We start from the raw sequence: 14084 nt of genomic DNA, 5'->3' as shown, positions 1-14084 counted from the left end.
TGGTTAATGTTGCCAAATTTAAAAAAGCAATCATTCTAACTTTGAAAAACTGGTAGTTTAATTTTCAAGAATCTTGTGTTATATTAGTGTTACTATCTTGTTTAACTAATAATTGAATATTAATTATAACATTACATCATAGTAAAAGCTTTCTCTGATAGAAATAAATGAGATACAAGGAAAAACATATGTATACTTGAAGATAAAAAATTCTGAGGAATTAAAAATTATACTCCAAATAAAATAACAATTTAGTACTGTACAGGTTATTTGGGAGATTAAACAACTCCACCATATGGGAAGGTAGCATGCTTAGTACCCTTGCAGTTGAGCAGCATACAGAGAAACTTTGTCACCAACAGAAATCATTGTTAAATTAAATGTGATATTTGTAAAATATCACAGTGTGAGAATACACAACAAACCCTGATATTTCTGATTTACTAGATGGCCCAAGGGGTAAAAGTGCTTGCTGCACAAATCTCATGACCTCAGTCCAATCTCAGAAACTCACAGTGGAAGGAAGGCAAGAACTTAGATATTCCCTCCTTCCTACCTACACAAGGGTGCGTGTGCCTGCGCGCGCGCACACACACACACACACACACACACAATAACTGAATATAATTTAAAATTGAGACTTATTTCTGTAGTTGAGGAATACAATACCTCTTTTAACTCTACTGAGGAAGATTATTGTAGTGATCAAGTCAAATTAACACTTCTAAAACTCAACAAAATATACAAAGCCACGAATGAAATTTATGGAGAAAGCCAAGATACAGTAACACAGTATTCAAAAGGACACTTTCCTCAATCAATTACGGCAAGTTTACGAGTTGATCCATAAAGACAACAGAGCAAGACATACAAAGCTTGAGTGGGTCACTTTGGACAGAAAATACTATTCTATCATCCTACATCATTGTGAAGCTCACTCAGATAATAATTGAAAATTAGTAAGTGGGTATTTTGATACAGAATCATAAAAACAAAACAGATTTTTATAGCTCTTTACAAGTACTAGGGCAAGAGAACACAGCTCAAAATAACTAACTTCCCATATAAGATGACTAGGTTTTTTCCCTGGTCTTCCTATCTGTATAATCTAAAGAGCTGATTTCCAGAGTTTCACATGGAAATTATTTTCTGAATTCAGTTGAATGTATGTATATACACGTAGACAATAACAAAACATGCTGATTAATAAAACATAAAGCTATCCTTTACAACTATACATATCTCATAGGAGATTTTAAAAGTTTTACCTTTCAATTTCTCTGTCTTCCACGTTTGGATGTACTAATTTAGCACAGTCATTTCCGTTACCCAGGGCTTTCTGTTCTTCATAGGCCTTTAGTTTTTCTTTCAACATTAAAATCTAGCAGAGAAAACACTAATTAAAATACAAGTCAAATTATTTGTCTCCATCTTACATGGCCATAGCAGAAGCTCAGCTAAAAATAACCATCAAACTAGAATTCCATTCTAATGGGAAATACATCAAATTTGGGGACAATAAGGAATAAAAACATTCCTTAAATGACGAACTGTAGACAATTACGTAGACATACCTCTGCTTTCTGCATATTACATATCTTTACATACTGAGATATGTGATTGTCGAGATTAAGAACATTGCTCTTCAACTGTTGAAAAATAGAAATTACGATTATAATTATAAAGTTAAATAGAACACAAAGTGGCATTATATCTCATTAACTAGGTTCTACCAATTTTCACTTTTGGACAACTATAAATATGTGAGTATCACGATTAATTATGACCATATTTAAAATCTGGGACCAGAGAGTATGTTGAGTGTACAGATGAAATTATAAACAGATTGGCTTACTGGAAAAAAAAAAAGACCTCTAAGCATTTATTCACCATATAATAAAAATTGTCTATTTTTTCCTTTAAGAAATTCAGAATTCTGTTTTATGTTTATATTTATATTAGTGTGTTATTATTTTTTATATTTTCTATAAGAGTATGACCCTATTGGCACTTTCATAGGATAATCAGGAGAAAATTAAATATACAGTTTTTAAGATACTGGACATTTCTTTCTCAAGTGAGTTAGAACCAAGTACTTAAGTCTTCAAGCTTTAACCCATATACTTGTAAAATTTAGCATAAAAAACGAATCTAGAAACCTCCACAATGGGTTGGAGTAAGGAGATGAAAATGTGTGAAAATCTTTGTACCCTTATATAGCTTGACCTTTTATTTAAATAGTATATGGACATTTTTCACATGGTGACACACTGTGCATCTTTACTCTTAAAGGGGAAAAGGAAGAGGTTGATGAGACATCACATCAACTTAACTGAGGTCCCTTCTAAAAGATTCTGTAATTTTAAATAGGTATATTTTCACCTGTATCACTTTTCAAGTATCCAATTATGGCAAAAAATATTTCCCAGCCATTCACAATCAGATACTTCTTGTTGAACACAAGACTATGCATGTGAACATTTACTACAATATTATACAATATTATACAATATTTAACGTCATGTAAATAACGTTAAAAACTGAGGTAGGTCTGATTTGTGCTCAGATGAGGTGACATTATCACCTGTAAATATTTACCATAATGAATAAAAAAGTATATTTGAATACATTAAATCCTTGGCTGGCTAATTCTCTGGTGCTATCCAACCACCATGTGCCAAGATGTGAAGAAAAGAAAAGGCACTAAAGTACCCCAGCACCCAGAAGAATGAATAGCAATGTCAACAACAATATCACCGCAGAGGTGATCGGGGCACGGGAAGTGAGACTGACTCATAGTTCAGTAGTTAGGTAGGGCATTTCTAACCTGAACAGGCAAACTCCTCAACAGAAACTTGACTAAAATTAAGAGTTTAGAGTTATGAAAATAACATAAACCCAATATTCTCACCACAAAGTCAAAGTAAATGTACTTACAGAAGATTTAATGTCCTTTGCGCGATTAGCATACTTAAGAGTGTTATATGTGTCATCATAGAATAAAGAGGAAGGACTAACAGCAGCTATCATTATAGTTTGACAGTTTCCTCCAAGAGAATCCTTCAGCAAACGAGTAAGCTTACTATTTCTGTAAGGAATATGCTGATTTCTTCTCTGAAAGGACAAAAGAAGAATACTTATTCCACTTTCACATATAAATAAAAAGTGAGTACTATTTCACTAGAAGAATGTATGCATTGTCCAGTGATATGACTGATATCTGACATGATGTGAATTCATCTTTACTACCCAGTGAATATTTCAAAGTCCCATCTGCATCGGACAGCGTGGCTTATCGGGTAAAGAAAGATGGCAGCCCCCAAGCCTGAAGGCAGTCCTTAAGAGACCACATGGAAGAATGGAGCACTCACTCTAGAAGATAGCCTCTGACGTCAGTGTGCATGCACATGTACACATAAGGAAATGAAATTCTAAAACCGACATCTCTAAGTACAAACTTTACAACAAAACAACTATCAAGGTGACACGTTAAATGTGTCTGAAAACAAGGATAGCATGGCAACATGTAACTGTAACCCCAGCTGCTTGGTGGGTAGCCTGGAGGGCAAACAGGACTGTATTTCCCAAACAACCAAAAAACAACATCAACAAAACAAATCCAAACTCACAGAAGCTGAAGTGACTTTATTAATTAGCAGTATATCATGTGCATGTTTCAATTTTCAACTCTGAATGAAAGCATCTTGCCTTTTCTTTTTTTTTTAGAAAAAACTGAAATGTGTTTACTTTTCCAAAATGAATGTTAAATGGCAATTAACATAACAATATATATATATATATATGTATACATATATATATATAAAATGAATTAATTGCATGTTGCTTTTTCAATGGTCATGTAATTTCCATCACTTGCCCTCTTAAGAAAGTCTTTGTAAGACAAGCAGTGATGATGCACACCTTTAATCCCAGCACTTGGGAGGCAGAGGACAGAGACAGGCGGATTTCTGAGTTCAAGGCCAGCCTGGTCTACAGAGTGAATTCCCTGACAGCCAGGGCTACACAGAAAAACCCTGTCTCAAAAAACAAACAAATGAAAGTCTTCCTAATAATTTTAAAATAATTATTTTAAAGTAACGTCAATGGTAATTTTCCTAAAGCTTTAAAAGTCTGTTTTAGTTTCAATTATCACACTTTAAAAAAAATTTAACACACTATCAAACATACTATATACTAGTAAGTACTTCTGATATAGGCTGCAAGGAAAATAGTTTTAAATGCCTCAAAGCTTTAGGGAACATTTATTATTTCATTATACTTTAGACCTTACACCTTTTTCTTTCCTTAACTCTATCATATTACTACACTTTACAGTACATTATAAAATACTAACTAGAGAGACTTAGTCTAAAGATTTTTTTATGTCTTCATGTCAATTAATTATCATTTTTGCCATCTAGTGATCATTGCATAGTTATTTACAATGAAGTTCAAAGCTAGGAATCTGAAAAAAAGCAACCAGTACTGAGCCTGGTGGAACAGACCTGAAATTACAGCTTTGGGAGGCTGAGACAAGAGGCTAGAAAGTCCAAGACCAGCCTAATAACTCACTCAGATCCAGTCTCAGAAAAACCAAGAGCAGAGTATGTTTTTAGCACATGTGAGGTATGGGGTTCATTCCCAAGCACCACAAAAATGCATACACACAAAGATAGTCTCTCACAAAACAACAAACAAAATAACAAGCATGTAGCATTTGGTAATTCAGGGTCACTGATGTCTGTCACCTATATCTACAACATGCTGCATATTTATCAAGTAAAATGGTAAGTAAACACATGGTACCCACCTTTGTATCTGCTAAGGCATTGATGACATTCCCAAGAGCTAAAAGAGATTTGTTAATATTTGTGCCTTCTACAAATCGTGTCCCTTTAGCACCTGAAACACTGGCCCGTTCAGATCCTGCGAGGTCGATGAGTGACATTTTGGCTATACGGACATTTTGATTGATGCTTGCTGTTTTGTCCTGTTGTCGTAAATAAATCTTAAATTGTAGAATAGGGGAAAAGGAGCGGAAATTTTAATGGAATTAAAGGAAACACTTTACTTACAAAAATATATACATGAAGACAAAATCATTCTTCTTTTAAAAGAGCAACAAAAAACATGTCTGATATTATCAGTACTAGAATTACTAAAGTTGAGGAAAATATTAAAATGAAGACTTGTATATATGAGTTTTGATATTAAAGGCCCATGTGCTAACTGATTTTCCATCTTGGTACCTTGGTGATGTCTAGATGAAAACCCAATAGGTCTATTTATAGTACAAGCTTCTTTCAGGCAAGGGTATGTGTGTGTGTGTGTTGGGCGATGATGATGGGTGATGGATTACATGAGTCCAGAAGTTTGAAGAACAACCTAGACATATGATATGCTAAGACTCTGTCGTCTCTTACACTCCATAAAGAACAAAGAGGAAAACAAGTGGGAAGTCTTTGGATCAAGGGTGGTATTTCCTTCAAGGAAAGAATAGGGTCCACGCTCATCTCCATTCCTGTCTAGGTTTCCATCTAGGTATGCACTATCCCCCCTCAGTGTTGTGCTGCCTCACCACAGTCCGCAAAGCAATAAGGCCAGCTGACACCAGAGCAAAACTTCCAGCCGTGTGTGAAAATAAACTGTTCATTAATAATCTGATCATTTCAAGAATTTCAGTTGTCCAGGACGGTATAATCCACTCAACTTTTTTGAGACAGGTTGTCATATGGCCATGAGCTTACTAGTCAAAGATGACCTTGAAATTCAGAACCTCTCTACCTCTGGAACACCAATCAGATTTATAGGTTTTAGCCACTGTGCCCCATTTAATTGTGCTGATGACTGAAATTAGTGCTTCATGTATATCAAGCAAGCATTTTACCAACTGGGCTCCCTCCCCAGCTCCTTTTGTAACCATCTTCAGTTGCTTTGTAGACTTTAACTTTAACACATGAAAGGTGGAAGAGAGATGAAGACATAGGAAGAGTCAATACACTCTAGAGAAATCTCACTGTCACAAACACTTCTCAGATAACTATTGATGAAGAAAATGTCAGTGGAAGAGAAAAGATAAAACTACTGAATGGATACTATCTGAATGATTTAACTACCTTAGATATGAATGCTTTGAACTGTAACTTTTTGATAAGATGGATTTCACAGGCTAGTGACATGATCAAAGACCTTATCACAAAGCTTGAAGACTGAGTTAGTTTCCAGACCCAACTGTCATAGAAGAAGAGTACTGATTTCCCAAAGTACTTTGCTATGGCATATGTATGCCTACACACATATTGCATAAGATATACAGGTAAGTGTAACTTTTTTTAAAGTGGAAAAATAAGTGAATTTCATACAGCATAATTTAAAATATGTAAATAACCAGTACAGTACTGTGTCAGCTGAATAATTCCTAAGGAATGCAGTTGATTACATAGTTAGTATCTTCCATTTCTACTTTAGTACCCCTATTTGATATATTCTCTATGTTCAAGAAATTCTCCAAGTCATGAAAGTAAAACCCCATGTATGCGGCATACATCATCTCAATTTAAAATATTCTTGACACTGAAGTACTTTTAAGAGCAAAGTGGGTTGGTATGGCAATTTAATACTATGTGGAATATCCTCTGCACACTAATGGCCTTGGCTTTAGTAGGCCAGGTGTTATAGTGCTTGTAATCTCAACTACCCAGGACTCTGGGGGTAAAAGGAACAAAAACAAAAATCAGGCCTGGGCATTGCTCCTTAATGACCTCAAAGTCAACCTGGTCATCTTAATGAGATTATGTCTTAAAGTAAAACAGCAGACAAAGTTGCAAAGTAATGGATATGCTGAGGGACAGATAACTATGAGACTTCATTGCCATGTATGAGCTTGCCTTTGTTGTAACTGACAACTTGTCATAGCCTGTTACCTGGAAGACAGCATGAGAACGAGAAGAAACAGCGTTCACATCAGTGGGGTGCTGGCTCCTGTTTCTGTTTCCATTATCTAGTAGCTGCAATATTTCCTCTGAAGATTTAGGCTAGGAGTTCAAATAGAAAAGAAATATTTGGTAATCTTTCTTCAAAATTTTCAACTAATTTTTATGTGCTGGGGAAAACCATGCCCAAGGCCTGATAAATACTAGGAAAGTTTTCAACTACAGAGCTACATCCCAGACCCTCAGTAAGCTTATTCAACAAACGATAGTCTTAAAGGTAAAAGAAAATGTTTTCTATGAATTATTTCCTATTAAATATTGACTATGCATGATTTGTTTAATACTTGGTGCTATCTAAGGAGTAGGAGGTAAAATCTAGTTCCTGAGATAATATACAAATGTAGTTAGCAGAATAATAAATTTTCAGTAAGAGTTAAAGGGGAAAATATCCCTCAACTGTTTCATAAGAACATTGTAATATGAATATTCAATAAGAGGCAGTGGAATGAGGCTATACCCAGCTCTGATGTCTATTTTGCTAGCATTGTCCTGATCCTGGACAGTCACTCGGGGCTTTAGATCCTTTGTAATTCACTTTAGTCTTAAACTTCATTGGTTTATTTCTTTTTCAGATACAGCAGAGTCAAACTAATTGCTGGTAGAAATGGAACCTACAGGCTCACTCATCAACAGAAAGAAGAGACATGCATAAAAATACCTGGTGCAGAGTAAGACCCTGAACAACCACTCCTCTTTGGGCATCTTCCCGGACAGCAAGTGGCCCTGAGTTTGTCAAGAGGTCACGAATCTGTTCATTATATACCTGAAAAAAAGAAAGAGAAATAATAACCACAGTAACAGTGATTTCAAAATAACTGATTATCTCGCACACAAATTGTTGATTGAATGTTTACAACTACAGAACAGATTCTGATCACTTAGTTAACAACTGAAAATTTTAATTGGAATTATTAGATTAGCACCCACTAATTTCTATCTTGGTAATTATAACAAAATAAAGATAAGCTGGCTTTCTTGTTTCTGCAAAATACACCAATTATAGAGACTAAATGTTAAACAAAGTCCAGTCAGAAACATGCACTTATGTCATTAATCATTCAAATCCAGTCTAACAAACTATTCTATAGAAATAGTCCCTCTCATCCCAATTGTGGAGGGACTAAGACCCGGAGTATTTGTCCATGGTTACAAAATGAATAGTAGAGTAAGTATTGAAGCTTTTACTGTCTACAAGAGGTAGTACAAAAGAACTTTGGCTTATCAGATATTCACAATTTGAGCAGAAAAAAGCAATTACAAATGTTGAGTTTGCTGACATACTTCAATAATCCCAATATAAAGAAAGCTGAGGCAAACCAAATAACCATATTAAAAAATGGGGTACAGAGCTAAACAAAGATTTCTCAACTTAGGAACACTGAATGGCTGAAAAGCACCTAAAGAAATGTTCAATATCCTTAGTCATCAGGGAAACACAAATCAAAACAACCCTGAGATTCCACCTCACACCACCAGTCAGAATGGTTATGATAAAAAACTCAGGTGATAGCAGACGCTGGTAAGGATGTGGAGAAAGAGGAACACTTCTTCATTGCTGGTGGGATTGCAAGCTGGAAAAATCACTCTGGAAATCAGTTTGGCGGTTCCTCAGGAAATTGGACATAGTACTACCAGAGGACCCAGCTATACCACTCCTGAGCATATACCCAGAAGATGCTACAACATGTAATCAGGACACATGTTCCACTATGTTCACAGCAGCTTTATTTATAATAGCCAGAAACTGGAAACAACCGAGATGTCCAGAGGACATGGAATGGATACAGAAATTGTGGTACATCTACACTATGGAGTACTACTCAGCTATTAAAAACAGTGAATTCATGAAATTCTTAGGGAAATGGATGAATCTGGAGAATATCATCCTGCTTGAGGTAACCCAATCAAAAAAGAACACACATAGTATCCATTCTCTGATAAGTGGATATTAGCTCAGAATATCGGAATACACAAAGTATAATCCACAAACCACAAGAAACTCAAGAAGAAGGAAGACCAAAGTGTGGATACTTCGTTCCTTCTTAGAAGGGGGGACAAAATACCCATGGAAGGAGCTGCAGAGACAAAGTATGGAGTAGAGACTGAAGGAAGGACAATCCAGAGACTGCTCCACCTAGGAATCTTTCCCATATTCAATCATCAAATCCAGACACTATTGTGGATGCCAGCAAGTGCTGGATGACAGAAGCCTGATATAGTTGTCTCCTGAGAGGCTCTGACAGTACCCGACTAATACAAAAGTGGATGCTCACAGCCATCCACTGGCCTGAGTACAGGGTCCCCAATGAAGGAGCTAGAGAAAGGACCCAAGGAGCTGAAGGGTTTGCATTCCCTTAGGACGAACAACAATACAAACTAACTAGTACCCTCAGAGCTCCCAGGGACTAAACCACCAACCAAAGAATACACATGGTGGGACTAATGGCTCCAGCAGCATATGTATAGCAGAAGATGGCCTAATAGGTCACCAAGGGGAGGAGAGAGAGGCCCTTGGTCCTGTGAAGGTTCTATGCCCCACTGTAGGGTAATGCCAGGCCCAGTAAGTAGGAGAGGGTGGGTTGGTAAGCAGGGGGAGTGGGGGGGGGGAGGAGATATCATACGATATGTAAATAAAGAAAATATCTAATTAAGAAAAAAAAAAAAGAAAGAAAGAAAGCTGAGGCAGCTGGGCAGTTGTGGCGCTCACCTTTAATCCCAGCACTAGGGAGGCAGAGACAGCCAGATTTCTGAGTTTTAGGCCAGCCAGAGTTAGTTCCAGGACAGCCAGGGCCACACAGAGAAACCATGTCTTGAAAAACCAAAAAAGAAAAAAAAAAAGGCTGAGGCAGGAAGATCATGAGTTCAAGTCCAGTTGTCCTCAAAAGTATTTGAGATGGAACAAAGTACACCAAGAAAGCTTGATGCCCTGAGATGGATCTTGCAGAGCTCTAAATAGAAGTCTTTGTCTCAGCCTCTTCAAGGTTTAGGAAAGAGGGAATGGAAGAACTGTTAAACCAGATGTGGAGGAAACTTTATTTTGTAGACACATAGGACAGACATACATATGACCTGTATAAGCCCAAAGGAGATAAAAATCTCAGCATTTAGCTGAGCAAGTGTACACAAAGGCTCACTGTAAACAAGAAGCTATCAATAAATGTTAGCCATGGGAAAGGAAAGTCAGTTTCCTTCAATGGAGTGACACTGGGTATCTATTGACTACTCTCTAGAGGAGGTCTATGCTCAGGAATAATTTGTATTCCACGTTTTTAGTGGCTTTTTTCTTTTTTAAAAGAGAGAAAGAACATGAAGATGGTGGGCAGGGAGAGGAGAGAATCTGGGAGGAGTTCTGGGATATGAACTATAAAGTACACTGTATAAAAGTCTAATAATAATAAAAAAGCATCAGATGCATTGGTGTGCATGTGTCATGTCAGCACTCCTAGAAGGAGAAGGGAAGCAGGCTTTCAAGTATATGCAGTGCAGAAAAAATAAGAGATCTTGTTTTAACAAGGATTGGAGCTAGAACCAACTCCTGAAAGATGTCTTCCGACCTCCATTCCAATGCCTGCAGTTACCCACACATAAAAAGTAAAGAAACACCAACACACCCTGCAAATTCCAGCAAAATGAAATTCATAAAGTTAACACTGCCAATAATGGGACTAACGAACTACATAATTGACTTGATATGAAGCACTAAGTATTCAGTACTACTGTGGTATGTCTCCCAGCACTTAAAGCAAGTCTAATAGAGAGAAAACAAACTGGGGATTTTATGGCTGTATCATAAAATATAAAGCAAACAGAAACTGTTCATTAAAGGAGACCAAAAGCATGCAAGTGAATGTAATTCATAAAAAGCAATGCTTTCAGGAAAAGTCATTAATAATATAATTAGCAAAATTGTATTAAGGTTCATAGATTAGACAGTGATGATCACTGTTAATTTTGTGGTTTTGATAAATATTCAGTGATTGTTTAAAAAAAAATCATGGTTTGCCAGGTGGTGGTGGTGCACGCCTTTAATCCCAGCACTTGGGAGGCAGAGGCAGGTGGATTTCTGAGTTCGAGGCCAGTGTGGTCTACAGAGTGAGTTCTAGGACAGCCAGGGCTACACAGAGAAACACTGTCTCGGGGGGGGAAAAAAAAAAAAAAAATAAATCTGGTTCAACAAATTTATAACCTAAATAGTTCTGAGGAATAAATGTTCATACAACAGAGACAATGAATAAAACACAAAATATTTACACATAAAGCACCTTAAGGAAGGCTATCTGGAAGTTCTCTCTATATATACTATTTTTGTGATGTCTCTAGAATTTGAAATTAGATAAATATATGTATGAACAACAAGCATGAATAGGAATTTTAATGATTGAAAGCATTCACAAGAAGATTCCTGTATAAAATAATTTTAACAGACCCTTGTAATTGAGTTTTCTAAGACAGTGATTAATGTTAAGGAAAGTCCAACTTACTTCCAGATAAGAAACTGCAGTACTACAGTTTTTCTCTTCTTTAATCTCATCCATGCATTTGAAAAGGTCCAGCATGGTTAGGTACATGACCCCGGGTTCAGCAACTGATCCTAGCATCGTGTGAGTTTTCCCAGATCCAGTGGCACCATATGCAAATACTGAATTTTTAATAAAAGGTTTGAGATTAATGCTCATTTTATAACATAGTATTAGTTAGTAAAGTGGTTAGTTCTAAGTAGATATCCTAAACAGTAACTAACTTCAAATCTGAAAGATATCACCTGCTCCTACTTAGATTTTGTGCCGCCCACATAATCACAGGCAGAAACATCCCCTTTATTTGCTATCAGAAAATGATATCCATACGCATCCTTCTAGCACTACCTCCGCCCAGTCAGGCAGTGTATCCTGTGCTTTAGAAAATAACATGAAGCAATACAGACATACTTGTTGAGCTGAATGAGTTCCAAAGATGATTTATAAAATTATTCTTTAAATGTTGTTTCTGGTAAATTATTTATTCCTATCCAGTACACATAGAAATCATACATTTCTTCAAATTAAGAAATCCAGTTACATGTACAAACATTTAATACCATATTCATTAATCTGATTCTCATATATTAATAAATGATAAAATAGTTTTTGGAATGAATTAAGCTGGTGCTTTACTTTAGCTTATGGAAGCCTTAAGACAGCTAAATATATAAAGCCAGAGAGAAACCAAAAATACAGTATAACAGAGATCCTTTTTTTTGTTGTTGTTTTTTAAAGCCAAAGGGAGGAGAAATCTTTAGGAAGTTTTATGAAAGGACATTTGGATATTAGTGAGAATCAACAGTTCCAACGGATAAACATCATTTTTTTCTTGATCAAGAATCAAGTGGGTAACAAAATCAAGTAAGACAGTCTTAGTGAAACAGTTGTAGTCGATAATGTGCTATAGAAAATGACATAAAAACAGGCAATTAAAAAAAAAAACAAGAAACTAGTATGCTATTACTATTACCACTGAATTAACAGATCTTTTCAGAGAGAGTAATTAAAGCCTCTTTACGTTATGAGGAATGTTTCTCGGTCTGAAGATCGGCTTAAACAGTACAACATTCTCAGGCTTCGTGTAGTTTTAACACTTTATACTAAGGAAAGTGTTTAGAAATTGCAGGCTGTTCAAGATCAACAGTGAATGTATTTGTCAGTACAAACGGTGAGAAATTTGGTATCAATTTTAATAAGCACATGGCTTAATAAAACTGAAAAGTGCTTGTAGTGTAATAGCAATGCCCTGGGAAGGTAAAGCTCCATAAAAGAAAGCTATAGATGGTGACAATGTTTCAAAGAAATACTACACTTCAATCCAATCTACTGAAATCTCAACATTGTTGGAATGCATGTACCATGAAGTTGATTTTATTTATCTATACAACAAAGTATATATCCCTCTAAAAATAAAACTGAAGCTAGATGGAAAAATTAAATTTCAAACTGAAACAATTACCTGTGCAATTGTATCCATTCAGAAAACTACGAAGAATTGGCTTGGTTGTGTGTTCAAAAACCTCCATTTGAGTTGAGGTTTCATCAAAAACAGCATCAAATACAAACTTTAGATCTTTATTTTGTCTTTTAGTAATATCAAAATTTGTAGTTTTCTTTCTGTGAAAAAAACTGATTTCTTCTTGTTTTGGATCAAAAATGAGTATATGTTTATCCACTACATGAATCACTTTTCGGAACTGAACTGCCTTTTCTTTTGTGTTCTCGGGACGCACACGGACAACTACTTTCATGTGGTGACATAAGTCTTCCTCAGTGCCAGACATTCTTAGTTACCTCAATTCCTGTTACATGAATACCTGGTATTTCTCTGAAATTAAAAAGGAAAAAGTCACTATTAGTTTTACTTAAAACTGGCATGTAATGTTCATTTAAAAGGTAATTTTTATGCTCCATTCACCCAGCAAATGTATTACTGGGAAAAAATGCATATACATGTAGACCAACAAACTTAAACAGCCCCGAAGACGGCACACATATACACAAAACCATGAATATTAAGCTTAAGCATGAGTTTAAGCCATCAAGCTTAAACTCAAATACTAAAGTTGTTTATGATCTGATTTTCACAAGGCTCTAACAGATTTTTGGTTGGATAATAGAAATGAGCAGGAAAGAATCTTTCTGAATTGTATTGGGGTAATAACTGGAGTTTTCGCTTGGAAACCCCTTTAAGTAAAAAGCAAGCATGTCTGTAGGTCTCCTGGCAGTAGAAAGTGATGTACCTGGGCTGGTCTCTACTTGCATGTCAGAGATACACACTAGCACTGATTTGTTAGCAATGACATAGAAGCCACTAGCTAGCATATACCTAAAGAGGAGAGAAACAGTATATATTATTCATTTATTCAGAGGTCCTACTCTCCGACCTTTCAATGACATGCAAATTTAAAGAACATCAGTAAATGCATAAAGTGTGCCCAAAAAGAAAAGGAAACTGATAAAGACCAACAGTTTGAAAAATTCAACTACCCACAAAACACTCTACAATCCAGAAGTCATGACACTTCCACTTCTGCAAATGCGTATGTACAAGCACATATACTTTTAGACC

At 35.9% G+C, this 14084-nt stretch overlaps 1 protein-coding gene across 2 annotated transcripts in view; it reads right to left on the bottom strand.

The window, feature by feature from the left end:
- Kif18a (kinesin family member 18A) overlaps positions 1 to 14084 on the bottom strand; it is a 56289-nt gene that overhangs the window by 35782 nt on the left and 6423 nt on the right. For both annotated transcript variants that reach the window (XM_031371306.1, XM_031371307.1), the window contains exons 2-9: positions 12972 to 13340; positions 11474 to 11631; positions 7651 to 7755; positions 6924 to 7034; positions 4811 to 5008; positions 2938 to 3114; positions 1575 to 1649; positions 1269 to 1381 (exon numbers count right to left, since the gene is read on the bottom strand). In XM_031371306.1, the coding sequence (XP_031227166.1) occupies positions 1269 to 1381; positions 1575 to 1649; positions 2938 to 3114; positions 4811 to 5008; positions 6924 to 7034; positions 7651 to 7755; positions 11474 to 11631; positions 12972 to 13296 (1262 nt within the window). In that variant the 5' untranslated portion in view covers positions 13297 to 13340. The remainder of the gene's footprint in view (positions 1 to 1268; positions 1382 to 1574; positions 1650 to 2937; positions 3115 to 4810; positions 5009 to 6923; positions 7035 to 7650; positions 7756 to 11473; positions 11632 to 12971; positions 13341 to 14084) is intronic.

This window comes from Mastomys coucha, unplaced genomic scaffold (assembly GCF_008632895.1).
Source record: "Mastomys coucha isolate ucsf_1 unplaced genomic scaffold, UCSF_Mcou_1 pScaffold15, whole genome shotgun sequence".
NCBI lineage: Eukaryota > Metazoa > Chordata > Mammalia > Rodentia > Muridae > Mastomys > Mastomys coucha.
This window is presented reverse-complemented; position numbering and strand designations above follow the sequence as displayed.